This window comes from Gorilla gorilla, chromosome 16 (genome assembly GCF_029281585.2).
Source record: "Gorilla gorilla gorilla isolate KB3781 chromosome 16, NHGRI_mGorGor1-v2.1_pri, whole genome shotgun sequence".
In the NCBI taxonomy this organism is placed as follows: Eukaryota; Metazoa; Chordata; class Mammalia; order Primates; family Hominidae; genus Gorilla; species Gorilla gorilla.
Genome location: NC_073240.2, coordinates 22,485,376 through 22,502,241, shown reverse-complemented (window position 1 = coordinate 22,502,241; position 16,866 = coordinate 22,485,376). Strand labels below are relative to the sequence as shown.

Genomic DNA, 16,866 nt, shown 5'->3' with positions numbered 1-16,866 from the left:
GGACCTCATTCCTTTTGAAGGCTGAATAATATTCCATTGTATATACAGACCACGTTTTGTTTATTCATTCACCTGACAGTGGACATTTGGGCTATTTCCACTTTTTGGTTATTGTGAATAATACTGTTAGAAACATTTGTGTACAAGGATTTGTTTGAGTACCTATTCTTTCTTTTTTCTTTTTCTTTTCTTTTTTTTTTTTTTTTTTTGAAACAGTCTTGCTCTGTTGGCCAGCTTGAGTGCACTGGTGCAATCTCAGCTCACTGCAACCTCTGCTTTCTAGGTTGAAGTGAATCTCGTGCCTCAGCCTCCTGAGTAGCTAGGACCACAGGTATGTGCCACCACACCCAGCTAATTTTTGTATTTTTGGTAGAGACGGGGTTTTGCCATGTTGGTCAGGCTGGTCTCAAGCTCCTGATTTCAAGTGATCTTGCCCACCTTGGCCTCCCAAAGTGCTGGGATTAAAGGCATGAGCCACAATACCCAGCGTGAGTACCTATTCTTAATTCTTTTGGGTATGTATGTGTCAGTGGAATTGCTGGGTCACATTGTAATTCTATGTTTAATTTTCTGAGGAAACATCACATTTTTCTCCACAGTGCCTGCACCATTTTACATTTCTGCCGTTGATATAAGAGGGTTATGATTTCTGCACATCCTTTCCAACATTTACTTAAAAAAAAATTGGCCAGATGCGGTGGCTAACACCTGTAATCCCAGAACTTTGGGAGGCCGAGGTGGGTGGATCACCTGAGGTAAGGAGTTCAAGACCAGTCTGACCAACAAGGTGAAACCCTATATCTCTACTAAAAATGCAAAAATTAGCCAGGTGTGGTGGCAGGCGCCTATAGTCCCAGTTACTCGGGAGGCTGAGACAGGAGAACTGCTTGAACCCCAGAGGCGGAGGTTGCGGTGAGCCAAGATTGCACCACTGCACTCCAGCCTGGGAGACGGAACAAGTCTCCCATCTCAAAAAAAAAAAAAAAAAGAAAAATTTTAGCTATCCTGGTGGGTGTGAAGTGTTATCTTACTGTAGTTTTGATTTTAGTTTCCTTAATGACTGAGAATATTGAGCATCTTTTCATGTGCTTCTTGGCCATTGGCATATTCCTTTGAAGAAATATCTGTTTGAGTCCTTTACCTGTTTATTAATTGGATTGTTTGTTTTTTTATTGTTGAACTGTAATAGTTCTTTATATGTTGTGGATGCCATACCTTTGTGATATTTATGGTTTGCAAATATTTTGTCCTGTTCTGTTACTCACTTGCTTTCTTACTCTGTTGATAGTGTCCTTTAATGCAAAAAAGTTTTTAATTTTGATGGAATCCAAATTAGCAGTTTTTTCTTTTATTGGACATGCTTTTGGTGACATACATATCTAGGAATCTATTGTCAATTCCAGGGTCATGAAGATTTATTTGCAATGTTTTCTTCTATGAGTTTCATAATTTTAGCTCATATTTGGGCTGTCAATTCATTTCTAGTTAATTTTTGTTTGTGGTGTAAGGTAGGCATCCAGCATTATTCCTTTGCGTGTGGATGTCCACTTCCTTAGCATCATTTGATGAAGATATTATTATTTCTCCATTGCATGGTCTAGGAACCCAGGTCAAAAATCAATTGGATGTTGATGTGTGGGTTTATTTCTGATGCCTTAGTTCTATTCCATTGATCTATATATCTGTCCTTATGCCAGTGCCACATTGTTTTATCATAGCCTTGTAGTAAGTTCTGAATCAGGAACTGTAAGTTTTCTTAGCTTTTCCATTTCTGTAAACAAAGTTGTTAGGATTTTGATGTGGATTGCATTGAATCTGTAGATTTTTTTAGGTAGTATTGCTGTCTTAACACTATTAAGTCTTCCAATTCATCAACAAGGAATGTATTTCTGTTTATTTGCAGCCTTTAAGAGCCCTTTCAGCAGTGTACAAATCTTGCTAGGTTAAATTTATTCTTACATATTAATATTTTGTTATTTTTGATGCTATTGTAATGATACTTGCTTTCTTGGTTTTATTTTCAGGTTATTCATTGCTAGTGTATAGAAATCCAACTGGTTTAGTGTGTTGTTTTTGCACCTACAACTTCTGAATTTTTTTTTTTTTTTGAGGTGGAGTCTCTGTTGCCCAAACTGGAGTGCAGTGGCATGATCTCTGCTCACTGCAAGCTTCACCTCCCGGTTTCACGCCATTCTCCTGGCTCAGCCTCCCAAGTAGCTGGGATTGCAGGTGCCCACCACCACACCCAGGTAATGTTTTGTAGTTTTAGTAGAGATGGGGTTTCACCATGTTAGCCAGGATGGTCTTGATCTCCTGACCTTGTGTTCCACCCTCCTCGGTCTCCCAAAGTGCTGGGATTACACGTGTGAGCTGCTGTGCCCAGCCCTTCTGAATTTATTAGCTGTAGAAAGTTTTTCTATGTATGAATTCCTTAGAGTATTTATATATATAGGATTATGTTGTATGCAAATAAAGATAAATTTATATCTTCTTTTGCAGTTCAGACTCCTTTACTTCAGAATTTTTTATTTTTTTATTTTATTTTATTTTATTGTATTTTATTTGCCTAATTGCTCTGGCTAGAGCTTCCAGTACTGTGTTAAATAGAAGTAGCAAGAACAGGCATCCTATTTTGTTCCTCATCTTATGGGAAAAGCTTTCAGCCTTTCACCATTGTATACAATGTTTGCTGTGAATTTTTCATCCATGGCTTTCATCATGTTGAAGAAGTTCCCCTCTATTGCTAGTTTGTGGCATGGTTTTATCATGAAAGGATGTTGTTAAGTGCTCTTCTGTATCAATTGTGAGATGATCACGTAGGATTTTTCACCATTGTGTTAATATGGTGTAATGTGTCTTGGGAAGGATGGCGAATTGGGGAAGGATCAGGAGAGATGGGAACATAGGAATGAGGCAGAGGGCTGTGCCGGCTGAGGAGAAAGAGCCAGGTGAGCCCTGCTTCTTCTTGTATTTTACCCACTTGATGAGATCTGTCCTCCTGGATGAAGGAAAGAGAAGCACAACTTCTGCTGTCCCAGCCTCCAGGACCGAGCCCCAGGGTTGCATTCTTTTCTTCTTGCAGTCAGATGTGATGCTTCAGGGGTTGAAGCACTGATTTGTTTTCATGTGCTGAACCGTCCTTGCATTCCTGTGATAAATCCCACTTGGTCATGGTGCGTTATCCCATTATTGTGCTCCAGGACTTCATTTGCTGGTATTTTGTTGAGGATTTTGACATCAATATTGATTAGAGATACTGGTCTGTGGTTTTTTTTTTCTTATAGTGTCTCTGTCTGGCTTTGGACTCGGGGTAATGCTAACCTCATAGAATGAGTTAGGAAATGTTCCCCCCTCTTCTATTTTCTGGAAAAGTTTGAGAAGGATTGATGTTCTTCTTTAAATGTTTGATAGAATTCACTAGTGGTGGCTCTGGGGTTTTCTTTTTGGGGGAGGTTTTTTGATTACGGATTTAATCTCGTTATAGGTCTGTTCAAATGTTCTATTTGTTTTTGAGTCAGTTGTGGCAGTTTTTGTGCTTCTGAGCATTTCTCCATTTCATCCAGGTTACATAATTTATTGACCTATAATTTTTTCATAGTATTCTGTTATAATCCTTTTTTATTTCCTTAAGGTCAGCAGTGTCTTTATGTTCATTTTTTTTTGTTTGCCCTGAGTGCAAACAGTCTGCTTCATGCACATCTGTATCTTCCATTCCAGGTAGCTTGCTGCCCTGACCCCCTCCCGTAGCAACATTTTGGGGCTTCCTGGGGGAAATGTCCATTTTTTAATTTACTGGTCAGTTTTATTTGGCCACTCTCGTGTCACTCTTTTTTTTTTTTTTTTGAGATGGAGTCTCACTCTGTTGCCCAGGCTGGTGTGCAGTGGTGCAGTCTTGGCTCACTGCAAGCTCTACTTCCCAGGTTCAAACAATTCTCCCACCTCAGTCTCCCAGGTAGCTGGGATTACAGGTGTGCACCACTATGCCCTGGCCAATTTGTTTTTTGTATTTTTATTAGAGACAGGGTTTCACCATGTTGGCCATGCTGCTCTGGAACTCCTGACCTCCAGTGATCCGCCCACCTTGTCCTATCAAAGTGGTGGGAATACAGACATGAGCCATGGGCCTGGCCTCATGTCACTTTTAACTAAAACAAAAGTAGAAGGTATCGAAATAAAACAAAGCATTTCCATTTTGCTGGGTTTGCTTCTGGAGAAGTTTATTGATGTCTTAGGTTGTGTTCTTTGATACTCTTTGTCTTCATTCCTCAGATGACTTAAGGCCTGTAGCCCTGCCATCTGCACAGGGGGAGCTCTCTCGTTCTAAATCTCCAAACAGGTTTACAAGGGATCTGGAGGAACTCCAGGGAGGAAATGAGGAAAGAGTGGTCATGGTGTCTGGAGTCTTGGGCATGTCCCAAGACCAGGCTGCTAGGCCTGTGTCTGGGCCTCTTCATGGCCCCCATGAGGATAAGCTGGATTGGTGGCTATGGTGTGGCCTGCAGGAGGGGGCTTCAAGGTGCCTCTGGTGTTTTCTGCCCCCTCAGGCTACCCCTGGTGAAGTGATGGGGACAGCCTGGCTCTGAGACTCTCTCTTCCTTTCCTGTCCTCTGGGTGACAGGGCATTGGTGACTCTCACCCTGGCAGGCCTGCCGGATGGCCCATTCATTGGATTCTCATAGTGGGGCATATCCAGATGCTGCATCTGGGTCCAGGCTGCAGATGCCTTTCCAGGATGACATCTCTCTTGCTGTTTTCCTCCACCCTGCTTTCCCGGTGGACCACATTCCCTACACAGCTGTGTGCTCCATCTGGCCTAGGTTCCCAGATGTTGAGCAGGGATTCTTCCTAGAGTTTGGCAGATGGAAGGTGTTTGAGGGGGTGCTGAGTGCCTAGGTAATGGTCTGTTTCATCTCGTTTCAGCTGTGTTGGGAGTGGAAGAGGAGGAGGCCCCCGACATCGGCATATACCACTGCCCAAACTATGAGAAAACCCATGTGAAGTCCACCTGTAAGTACCGCAGCCCAAGCGGCCACCTCTTGCTGAAGAGAGCAGCATCCACCTTGCCTGGGCTGCATAGAGGGTGAGGTCTCTGCTGGGTCTGGGCCCTGGGTTGCTGGGGGCAAAACGCCCTGAGTAGTGTCTAGGCCTGGGGGCCCTTCCAGCCTAGCTTACTTTCCCCTGTAGCCTCACTAGGCCCACTGTAGCCCCTCCTGATCAGCTCCCGCTGGCAGAGGCAGCTGCGCCAAGACCCAAAGGGCCTTCCTTCTGAGGCCAGGGGAGAGGCCAAGCCAGCCTGAGTTAGGGGGACACAGACTTGGGGACCTGGATAAATGGTGATGTGGGGCTTTTCCAGGGGTCCCCAGGCTAGCCCGGCCCAGCCAGCCACTGCCACACTGGGGGCCCAGCTTGTCTGTGTTTTCTGGGCACGTGCATTGTGGGTGGGCTCTGTCCTTTCCTCCCTTTCAGCCCCGCCTCATCTCACCCACCACCTCCTCTGCGGAGAAGCTTGGAGGGCCTGTGCCTTTCCCACACAACCTGCTGTTTGCATATCCTAAGGGCTGAGGCTCCGTATTCTTCTCGGCCCTCTCAGGTGTGGTGGGTCCTGGGGTGTAGGCTTGCCTCACAGTATGCAGGTTCATCCAGGTGAGCTGGAGGTTACGTGAGCCTTCAGCTCCAAACCTCAGCCCTGGTTGTAGAGGGGGAGCTGTGTGGTGGTCTTCAAGGACTTGGGAGGGGTGTGGCCTGTAGACAGGACAGATGACATGGTTGGGGGTGTGTGTGTGTGTTAATGTGGCCTCTGGGTTCCACTTCGTTGGAGGGTCTTGGGTGCTCACAGAAGCTGCAGGCTGGACGTGGGCTGTGGCTGGGTCAGCTGATCACATTCCTGCTGACCTGAGCCCTGGACAAAGTGGGGCAGGGAATGCATCTGGCTCCAGATCACAGCCAGTCTGAGTCATTCCCCTTCAAAGGGAGCCCCCTCCCAGTGCCCAGTTGCAAGCTGAAGCACCAGACTCCTGGATCCCTGTGGGATGGGTCTTGTGGAACCAGTGGGGGTGGAGGGAGGATGCAGGCAATGGGTAGAAGGGGCCCCAGCACCTCTGTTCTGTGGGCTGAGGCTGGGTCGAGGGAGCCTTGGAGGCCTAGCCTGGCAGCTGGTGATGCTGGGGTCTGGGGCAGGTGGGGGTCCCACTACTCTGGAGACCTGGCTGCTCTTTCTTGGCCTCTCCCAAGGCCTGAAGGCTTCGTGCCCGTCCATTGCTGGACAACGGTGGGGGCTTCATGTGTCGAGAACAGATCTCAACCTGATCCCCAGCACAGCCTCAACACGCGGGCAGACACCATGAAATATGCAAGAGGGTGATGAGGAGAAGCTAGTAGCTCTTCCTGGACTTACGGGCTGATGGCTTGCCTGTGGGGAGATTCAGGGATTCCTAAATTGCCTTCTTACCCCTGGTCCCCAGTAGTTGGCTGCATTTATGCTCAGAAAGCATCTGCCTGTGGCAAGCTCATTAATCCATCATCTGGTTACTGCTTGAAAACAGACAAAGGGTAGGAAGGATCAACCCGGCAGGGTGGGGCATCCTCGTGCTTCTGCCACCTTATTGAGCCTACCCAAAAAGCTCAGGGCTGTGCTGTCTTTATGACAGGAATGACATAAGCAGGGCTGAGCTTCCAGTGGGGACCTGGGGCTGCCCCTATTGGCTTGGGGGTGGGTGTCAGGGCAGAGCAGGGTTGGAGCCAGGACACCTCAGGAGGTGCTTTCCTGGGGGGCAGGTCCCGCTCAGGGCCCCCGAGTCGGGTCTTGGGAGGATCCTGGGGTGGCGCTGCTCTTGTGTGGTTCACGCAGCAGGTACATGTGCGCGTCACTTGGGAAGAGGCTTTCAGACTGGTAGGGAAGAAGGTGTCGGAAACTCCTGGGCCAGGGGCCTCTTCTCGTAGTCAGCATAGGTTTCAAGGGCTCCTTGCTTGGCGTCTCTTGCATGAGCTGGGGATGGGGTAGAGCAGTGGTGTAGTGCTGGGGTTGGGCAGGTTTTGCACCTTGGTGAGCACTCGGTTTCGAGTTGTCTAATGTCTCCAGGCATCCGCAGAAACAGCCCACCTGCCATGGGAGTCCTGTGTGCCTGCCTCACCCAGTCCCTGCCCCTGGGCCTGTGGGGAGTTTAGGCAGGGGCGCGGTGTCCCAGCCTGCCCTCGATTGCAGCTTAAAACCCCAGTGCGGGCTCCCCTTTCTGTCTTCTATAGCCAACCGCCTAGGAAGAGACGTTCTAGACCAGCAGAAAGTGCTGAGGTTGCAGGCGGTGGGACCCCCAGCCCCTGCCTGGCTGTGCACATGTGCGTGTGCACGTATGTGTGTGCTTACATATTTGTGCATGTGTATGTGTGCGTGCCATGTGTTTGTGTGTATGTCGTACTCTGTTCAGGCTGCCATAACAAAATACTACAGACTGGAGGGCTTCAGTAATAGAAAATTTATTTCTCACAGTTCTGGAGGCTGGAAGTCCAAGATCAAGGTGCTGGCTGATTCAGTGTGTGGTGAGGGCCTGCTTCTGGTTCATAGACAATGCCCTCTTACCGTGTCCTCACAATGGTGGAAGGAAGGAGGCAGCTCTTTGGGGTCTCTTTTATAAGGACACTAATTCCATTCATGAGGACTTCACCTTCAGGACCTCATTACCTCCCAAACGCCCCACCTCCTAAAACCGTCACCTTTAGGGGTCATGATTTCAACAGATAAATTTTGGCGGGACAGATACTCAGTTCTCAGCTGTGTGCGTGTGTATGTGTGTGCATGCACGTGTATCTGCATGCACGTGTCTACGTGCTGAGTGTGTTATATAAATTCTGTGAGGCAGATTTTTAGTCGTTATTGAGGGCTATGTGCTCCATCGGGGACAAAGGTACACGATTCTAGCACCTTCCACCAGTGTGCATGTTGAGATTTGAAGTGAATGTGCACTGTGCCCAGAGCCTGTCTGCGATGCCCCATTTGGTGTTTGCATTGACTGCAGCCACGCCTTGCACGCCAAGGCACCCTGGGGACAAGAGGTCGTCTCCGTGTCCCTGGAGAAGCTCTGAGCCAGCACTGGGAACCTCTGGAGGCCTTGAGCCTGCCTCCACCTGTCCTGCCCCTGCCACCTTGGCCTGCGGGTGGGGATGGGGGCTGCTCAGGGTTCCCAGAGTTAGCTGTGCCTGAGGCCTGGTTCTCAAGCTTCACCCCTCTTTTTGAAAGCCACGGTGGTGAGGATTGCAGGGTCCCTCCCTGTGCTGTTCCAACATGTCCCTTGAGCTGATTTTGGCTATGGCCTGTGGCAGGGGCCATAGGCCCACAGGTTTACCTGACTGACACTGATTTGGTACAGGGTGGCCCAGGGTACGTGGCCAGGAACTCGGGAAGGCGTCCCCATCTGATGAGGAAGCCGCATAGCAGTTAGAAGGAGCCCTGAGCTGCAGCTTCTGGCATATACACAGTCACTCATTTTATTGAACTGACTTTTCTCATCCCATCCCGCTCTGTGGAGTTGGGGTGACTGTGCTCAGCGGCCATCTCCATGGGTATGCCGTCACAGGGACGCTGTCATCATGCTCCCCATGTGGCTCTGGGACAGGGTGCCCTGTGACAGTGCAGCAGGAAGGGCAGTTGGCCTCTTTGCTCCTGTGTACCTTTGCTGGCGACCTTGGCACGGCCCCCACGTCTCTGGCCTCAGTTGCTTCATCCGTGAAGTGAGGACCCCGCCCCACGAGAGAGGAGGAACACAGGTGTAGCCGGCGGACTCTGGCCTCAGTGAGCATCCTCGGACAGGAGTGCAATTGATGACATAGTGACCATGCAGACAGGTGACGGGGAGGACGACCCCACCCTGCCGGCCGTGCTGGGCCCCTGCGGGCTCCCCTCCATGGCACCCTGTCTCTGTGGGCTGCCTCCTTTTCCTTGGTCTCTTCAGCCAGCCCTGAGGCCTCTCGCAGCTGCAGTGTCACTTCTTTTGCATGACCTCAGGGCTGCCTCACACCCCTGCCTGAGTTGCCACCGTCCTGGGCCTTCATTGCAGCCCCTCCTTGGAGCCCTGCCCACACTTGGTGCTCCTCACCGGTGATGACCTGAGGGCAGGCAGGGAGCTCTGCTTGGTGCAGAAAGCTCAGCTCTGGAAGTTTTCTCCCTGGGTCCTGCTTGGCTCACCCATGGAGTGCACGTAACTGCCTCCATTTCCACGAGGCCCTCCGAGGCAGGGAAGGCACTTTGTGAACTCTGAAGCCCCTCGCTCCCTGGATATCCACTCCCGCGGGTAGCAGCAGGCCCAGCAGGAGGGTGATGGTATTCACAGTCACCAAGGCCTTAGGATTGTTGCGGGGGTCAGGAGGGTCTGGGCTGTCATTGGGGGTGTCTTTTTTCCAACTCCTTTACCCTCTGGGCCGAACATCTCAACACACACTTCCAGGGCCTGCCTTGGCTCCCTGCCCATCTCACCTCCTAAGAAGCAGGGACTCCCAAGCATCTGTCACTTAGGTGACACCTGCTCCAGCGTCCCCGGCCTTGCACGGAGCCAAGCTATTCAGTGAGTGCTTGCAAACTGCAACAGGAGGGCAGCTTGGAGTTATCTGTGGCCCTGGCATTGCCTGGCTCAGGCTGGCAGCAAGAGGGCAGGAGCATGGGCTGAACTGGGCCTTCCCTGTTGATAGTTACGAAGGCAGATGCGTCCACTTCTCCTTCCAAGATGCTCTGAAGCCAAGCAGCCAGTTTGACAAGGATGGGAGACTTTATCTGCCCGCGGACACTCCCCGTGTGCCCACTGTGTGCTGGGCCCAGTACTGGGTGCAGGGGGCACACAGGGATGAGCCCAGGGTCTGTTAGGAGCACCAAGCCAGCTTGTGAGCATGTTCCGCCCATGAACAAGCACCTGCCACACCAGGTGGCTTTGCCCTGAGAAAAGGCCCAGAGGAGTCTGGCGCTGACAGTGTGCATGTGCCAACTTACATCCCACAGCCACCCCACAAGGCCGTGCGAGCGTTTCTAGTAAAGATGAGGTACAGAAATGTCAGATAATTTGCTCAAGGTCACAAAGCTAGAAGAGGATTGGGAAAGACAGATTTGAACTCCTTTTATTGTTCATCTGTGGTGCCCCATGCTTCCCTCAGAAGTCCTGGTTTCTGGCCTTGACTGTGTCGGATTTTGCCAAATTTCCATAACGTCCACTTGAATTGCGGGCAGGAAGATTGAACACAATGCGAAGATTCTTTGCAAATAAAAGGTCCCAGCTCCACCCAGCCCTGCTCCTTTGCGTTGGTAGCAGATCCTGCTCAGAGACAGGCATTGTCACTGGGTGGTTGTCAGCTCCCTTTGTCCCCACAACCACTGAGACTCAGGAGGAAGACATGGTCTTCTGAGGCCCCTGTCCTCTGCACTCCCCGACCCTGCCTTCGTCTGTGAAGGATGGGCACCATACGGGCCCTGCCTGGCTCTGCTCTTGAATTCAGTCCCTTTATGCTCAAGGGTCAGCCTGTGTCAGACTCAGCGAAGCAGCCCCCAAGGAGGCATCTGCGTGCCCCAGTGGCCTCCCTTATCCCAGCTGCTCTTCTCTGCCTGGTCGAATACAAGGCTGGGAGCTAGGGACGTAGCAGTGTGGAGAGGAAATTGCTTACCTCCCCCAGGTACTTGAAGTCCAGTAGGGGTGTGTGCACGTGTATGTACATATGTGTGCATGCATTGTTGCATGGGCACATAGTCCACTAGAGATGTGTGCACATGTGCTCACATGCACATGTAAAAAGTCCAAGATGTCCATACCTGGTGCCCCGGGAGAAGGTGTGACCTGGGCAGTGTGAGGAAGTAGGTGGGGTGGACAGGCCCAGCGTCTCCATCTGACACGTGGGGTTCTGGATTCAGCACTGCATCTGCCCTGGCTGCCCTATGGTCCCAGATGCGGCACCGCAGCCAGGCCTCCTCCTGTGACTGTGGAGGTGGGTGGCCAGACCCAGGCTCGCCTCTCCAGCACTGAGGCCCTGTCCACACTTGTTCTGGTGCAGGAGGCCTCAGTCCTGACGTGGTCTCTGACCTGTGTTTCCCTGCAGTGCTAAAGACATAGTGGCCCATGTGCTGGACAGTCAGCTCACGCTGGGCCACATGGAGGAGCACAGCTTCACTGTGCCCATCCTCATCCCTAAGAAAGACTGGTTGGGCTTGGCTGTCCCGGCCCCCACGTTCTATGTGAGCAAGGTCGAGAAATACGTGGGTAAGCGCCGTCTCCTTCACAGTGCTCTGGGGTTTGAACTGGGAGTGCTGGGGCGCCCACCATTGTGCGTGCTGTTTCCCCGGCTGTGGCTGTGTCCCATGTGTGCCATGAGCAGGGGAGGCTCAAGGCTCATTGTACTCTGTTCCCCGTGCTTTTAGATGAGACCCTGTGTCCCACTGAGATGACATGTGACCTGGCAGGTCCGTTGCCCTCCCAGATACTCTGGCTGCAAAGTGGGGGCTGGTCTGGGAGACCCTTTGATTCTGGCAGCTATGAATTGCATTCCTGTGGGTGCTACATGACACCACCACGCCCAGGAGTCCCTGGTGTTGGGGCATATGTCCCCATCCTGGCTGCCTGGCCAGGCACTTGGCCGGATGCCTGGCCTTCCTCATCTGTACTGACCTGCCCCCATAGCACCAGAAGTCTCCTCCTTGTCTGGATTCCATCTGGGTTCTAGCCAGTGCCATCGCCATCAGCAGTGCCCATTTTATGTCCCCTTACAGCTCCAGATCTACTGGGCTCAGATGGGCACTTGTGGGTGCAGAAAGCACCGGTGGCGATGCTATTTGAGAGCCAGTGGCAGGGAGACGCCAGCACATCTAGCAGTGACCATGATAGGCCAGTGGCCACACGCCCAAGCATGGAGGCCATGCATGGTTGCAGGGCTTCAAGGTGCTCATGGGGGATGCATGGATGGCCAACACGGGGAGGGAAAACACTGAACAGGGAAATGCCCAGGACAGGAGCTGGGCAAGCAGGCACACTGGCTTCTTCGTGCTGGGGCTCCCAGATGACTACCCCCATCACTCTGAGCCTCACTCTCTTCCTCTGGGCACCGCTCGTGAGGTGTGTGCTGGAGATGAAATGAGGTCATCTGTACAAGCCTCTGGGCACATATGGGCAAGCATCAGGAGGCCAACAAGCTCAATTTCAGCAGGGGCCTGGGACCACGTCTCTTCTCTCGAGCCACACAGCCACCCTGGGGCCACTGAGACTGGGCTCCCAGACTTGTGGTGAGGAGGAAGAGCGAGCACTGTGGGAGCTGTCAGGCATTTCAGGAAGAGGGGCTAGAAAGGGCTCATTCCAGTACCTGGGGTGGACGTGTTGGGGGTCCATGCAAAGGGGCTGATTCTGTGGGATTCTCACTGAGCAGGAGGGCAGGCTGGGCGTGGTTTGAGCTGTGGCAATAGCTCTGTGGCTGACCCTGCCCTGAGCCAGGATCCAGCCCCTTGTCTTGCCTGTGCTCGGCTTTGCCGCAGGTTTGCCTGAGTAGAGAGAGGGCCATGGCCATCCGGTGGGCTTACTGCACGATGCTGGTCTGGCAGCCTTGTGTACCGTAGCCGTAATGTTCACACTCGCTGGACCAGTGCTTTTTGTCACCTTCCCAGTCCCAGGCATGGTACATGCAGGATAACAGCTAATACAGGTGAGGGCCTGCTCAGTGTGAGGCATTTTTCTAAGCTCTTCTGATGTGGGAGCTAATTTTCTCCCTCCCACATCTCTGAGAGGTGGGGCTAGCTCTGCCACCAAGGCCCTGAGGTCATCTAATTATGCGGACAGGGCCTGGTTTGTCCCCTGGCCCTGTTCCCTCCGCAGCTGTTCCTGAAGAAGCAGGGAGATGGTTCATAGTTTGTATTGCTTCTATGTCTTTTTCCTCTTAACTTTTTTTTTGTGATGGAACTTTTTAAACACACACAAAATTAAAGGAACGGTAAGCCCTTATACACCCAACACTGGAAATAAAAACCACCAGCTTTCAGCCGATTTTCTGCCTCCCTACGTTTGTTCTCTTGTAGTATTTTAAAAGAAATTCTGGCCAGGCATGGTAGCTCATGCCTTTAATTCCAGCACTTTAGAAGGCTGAGGTGGGTGGATATCTTGAGGCCAGGAGTTCGAGACCAGCCTGGCCAACATGGCAAAACACTGTCTCTTCTCAAAATACAGAAATTAGCCGGGTGTAGTGGTGGCACCTGTAGTCCCGACTCCTCGGGAGGCTGAGGGAGGAGAGTCACTTGAACCTGGGAGGTGGAGGTTGCAGTGAGCCAAGATCGCAGCACTGCACACCAGCCTGGGTGACAGAACAAGAGTGCATCTCAAAAAACAACAAAAAATCTTTTTACATACATCATTTCACCCATAAACATTCCATTATATAGCTCTAGCAGATAATTTAAAAAGTATGTAATCACAGTTCCATCATCGCACTTGATAATATTAACAATAATTCCTTGGTGGCGTGTAAGACCCAGTTTAGTTCTTCTTAACTGCCTCAAAAATGGCTTTCTACATTTGGCTGTGGAATCCAAATGAGATCTCCACATTGCATTTGGTTTTTATGTCTCTGAAGTATCTTTTTTTCTGACAGTGCCATTTCCTTCCATCCCGTCAGTTTGTTGGGGAGAAGGCCATGTTGGCCCTGCAGAATGTCCCACATCCAGGATTTGGTTGCCGGCATCCCCAGTGGTGTCATAGAGCAGGTCCCTCTGTCCCGGGACCTGCTCTAAACTCGTGGTTAGAGGCTTACTTGACTTGCCTTCAGGTTTGTGGCCGGACTCCCTCTGGGTGGGTGTGCTTCCACCCTTGGGGAGGCCTGTCATACTTGGCCACACACTTGCAGTGATGCAGACAGTGGCAGTGGCCCTGGCACCCACCTCATGTGTTCACACTAATCCCATGACTTTGCGCTTTGTGGTCAGCGCAGCCGTGGAGAACTATTGCAAAGGGCGACTGGCAGTTCTGTCCTTCCTTCTTCCTGTATCAGTCATGAGTCTTTATAAATAAATTTTCCTCCTTAGCTCATGTGGTTATCCTGAACTTTTCTTTGTCTACTACAGAAAAGGATTTTCCCTTTATTTATCAGTTTGCCAATTATCGGAGTAATGAATTGGTGCCCTACAAATGCAGGGGTTTTGATAGCTTAATTTTTAAAATGTAGGTAGGTCTCATGAACTACTTGGAACATACACTAAAATGTATCTGTTGTTCATCTGAAATTCAGGCAGGCCAAGCGTCCTGTGTTTTCATTTGCTAATCTGGCCACCCTTGCTGAGGCCTGTCACCTGGCCACCTCACAGCATCACCAGGTCAGAGGAAGAGTGGTCGGGGCACTTCATTGAGCCAAGAGAAAAGCAGGTGGGTGAAGCTGGATGTGGGCACCCAGAGCCTCAGCATGCAGCCCCTGGCAGTTCCTGCCATGTGTGAAGGCAGCCAAGGGTGTGTGCCCACTGTACACGTCCCGGCCTTGGGAGGCTGTGCCACCTTCCCGGGTTGCTCAGGCTCCGCCTGCCACCGCCCCATGGCTGGAGCGCAGTGTGGATGGGACAGATGTCACCAAGCAGAAGGACTGCCAGATGAAGCTGCAGGAGTTTGTGGACTATGACTGCATCACCAACCGCAAGCGGGTCCTCAACATCACCAACCTTGAGTTCTTTCGACACCCAGCGAGCGCCGACACCATGGGGGTGTGGGGGATGGGGTTGGGGCAGGGGTTCTGTGCTGTCCTTGGCAGTCACCTGAGAAGCACAGGACGAAGGTCTCAGAGTCTGGAATACTGCACACGGCACACACTGATTTTTCCTGTTTCTCTCAAATTTTTTTCCTGTTTTCTTGCTTTTTTTAGAGATTGGCCCACAGCTGTTTTTGTTTTAATGTATGAAGGTGACACATTGTGAACAATTCAAACAAAAATAAGGAGCAAGAAGGCAAAGCCGCCTCTGACCTTGGCCACCCCCATCCCACTCCTCGGAGAGAACCATTGGTAATGGTATGTGGTTTTTCCCAGAATGCACACACTCATGATGCAGACACATCTATCACACACCCACTTAGGACACAACATCCACGCTTACTCATGAACACACTCCACTCATGACACCAACTTGTAGACACGCTCATGACACACTCATCTACACTACAACACATGACACATTCATGACACATTCGCTCATGGACACACATGACATGTTCACTCAAGTCACACACAGTCATGACACACTCGTACCTACTCAGACACATGGTGCACTCAACACTCATGGACACACTCACCAGGACATGACACATTCACAACACAACACTCACCCATGGATACACTCATGCCACATTCATAGACACGACAGTAGCGTACACGTGAACACACTCATGACACACAGCACTCAACACGGTACACTGACACTCATGGAAACACTCCCCAACACACTTGTGACAACACACCGACACACTCGCTCACATGACATGGACATGTGATACACTCATGGACATTCACGGATACACCTGTGGACACACTCTTGATACATAGGATTGACACACTCAGACTCATGACATGCTTATGACACACATCCTTGATGCACTGAGACACTGACTCACTGACACACTCACACTCCCAACACCCTCATCCCTGGCACAGTTACCGACACTTGCACACACCCATGTAGACACCTACACTCACGAGATCCTGTATGGGTGGCTGTTGTGAATCGAAGGCTGCCTTTGCATTTCCTTACCTTCCGTGGATATGAGTTGGCTGGATTTGACAGTGACCTCAGGGGTCACGGGTGCCCTGTTGTCAGCTCTGAAGAGCAGTGGCTGTTACCCAGGTGACACCAGAGGCACCTGGGCTGAGTGTGAGAAATGGTATCTATGCTCCAGCCCTGAACGTTACAGTCACATGCAGGTGGCCAATCTGGAAAGACTTTCCAGTTCCTGGGAAAGGAGTTTCCCTCTCGGGTGGATGATTTTGGGGCCTTCTCATTGTCTTCTGGGGGTGGTGGCCAGCATCAGACCCAGTCTCCCGCCAGGGCCACAGCCAGCGCCTGGGCTCGTTTTGCCCTCTGTGATCCTGTGTGCTCCTCTGTGAAATGGGAGCTGTGACTTCTGGCCCGCAGGTGGTGAGACAGTGTGGGACGTGCCTCACAGAGCATGTTTCCCGCTCCAGGGGACATCAAAAAGGGAGTCCCAGGTTCCCTCACCACCTTCCTGTCCCACCCCCAGAATGTCCAGCTTTGTGGAGCCACCTGACACCATGAAGAAGCTGTTCCTGGTAGAAAACTGGCCAGATGATGCATTGCTGGCCAAGCCCAGAGTGAGCAAGTCCTGCCTGATCTGCGTGAAGGACAGCTACACCGACTTCCACGTCGACTGTGGGGGCGCCTCCGCCTGGTACCACGTGCTCAAGGTGAGCCACACCCCTTGGGGGACTTCGGCTTTGCCGTGGCCATGACTCATCTGCAAGATGGTCTGCAGTCCCTGGGAGCCCTGACTGTGGCCAAGATGCCACTCCCCAGTGGGCCCCAGACCATCCATCCCTGGAACAGAAGACCATGGAGACATCGCTGGGTGGAGGGGCAGGGGTGCATGTGGGATCAGAGAACCGCACGAGTGTCTCGTTTTTCTAATGGGATTCAGGCTCAATAACATTTGGGTGAGGGTGCTGGGTGACTGTGCACTTAGAGGAGAAAGGTGGGTGTTGTGAAGACATCCTGGAAGAGGGGCCAGCCGTAGCCAGGGCCTTGCACAGGAGCCAGTGGGCAGGATGGGGGCATCTGAGTGGACAGGGAAGGCTAGGAGCCTCATCATCAAGGCCAAGAGAGGGAAGCCAGAAGAAAAATAAGATGTAAATAGCAACAGAAACAAAGGAAACCCT

General features: G+C 51.3%; 1 protein-coding gene across 2 annotated transcripts in view; it reads left to right on the top strand.

Moving 5' to 3' along the window:
• The window catches only part of LOC109029477 (fibroblast growth factor 7-like), a 115,836-nt gene that overhangs the window by 39,779 nt on the left and 59,191 nt on the right, over nucleotides 1-16,866 (top strand). The window contains exons 4-8 of one of the 2 annotated variants that reach the window (XM_063698407.1): nucleotides 2,112-2,249; nucleotides 4,921-5,007; nucleotides 14,227-14,360; nucleotides 14,886-14,991; nucleotides 16,215-16,398. In XM_063698407.1, the coding sequence (XP_063554477.1) occupies nucleotides 16,216-16,398 (183 nt within the window). In that variant the 5' untranslated portion in view covers nucleotides 2,112-2,249; nucleotides 4,921-5,007; nucleotides 14,227-14,360; nucleotides 14,886-14,991; nucleotide 16,215. Of the gene's footprint in view, nucleotides 1-2,111; nucleotides 2,250-4,920; nucleotides 5,008-13,082; nucleotides 14,992-16,214; nucleotides 16,399-16,866 lie in introns of those variants that run through there. The other variant, XR_010130919.1, reaches the window with a different exon arrangement.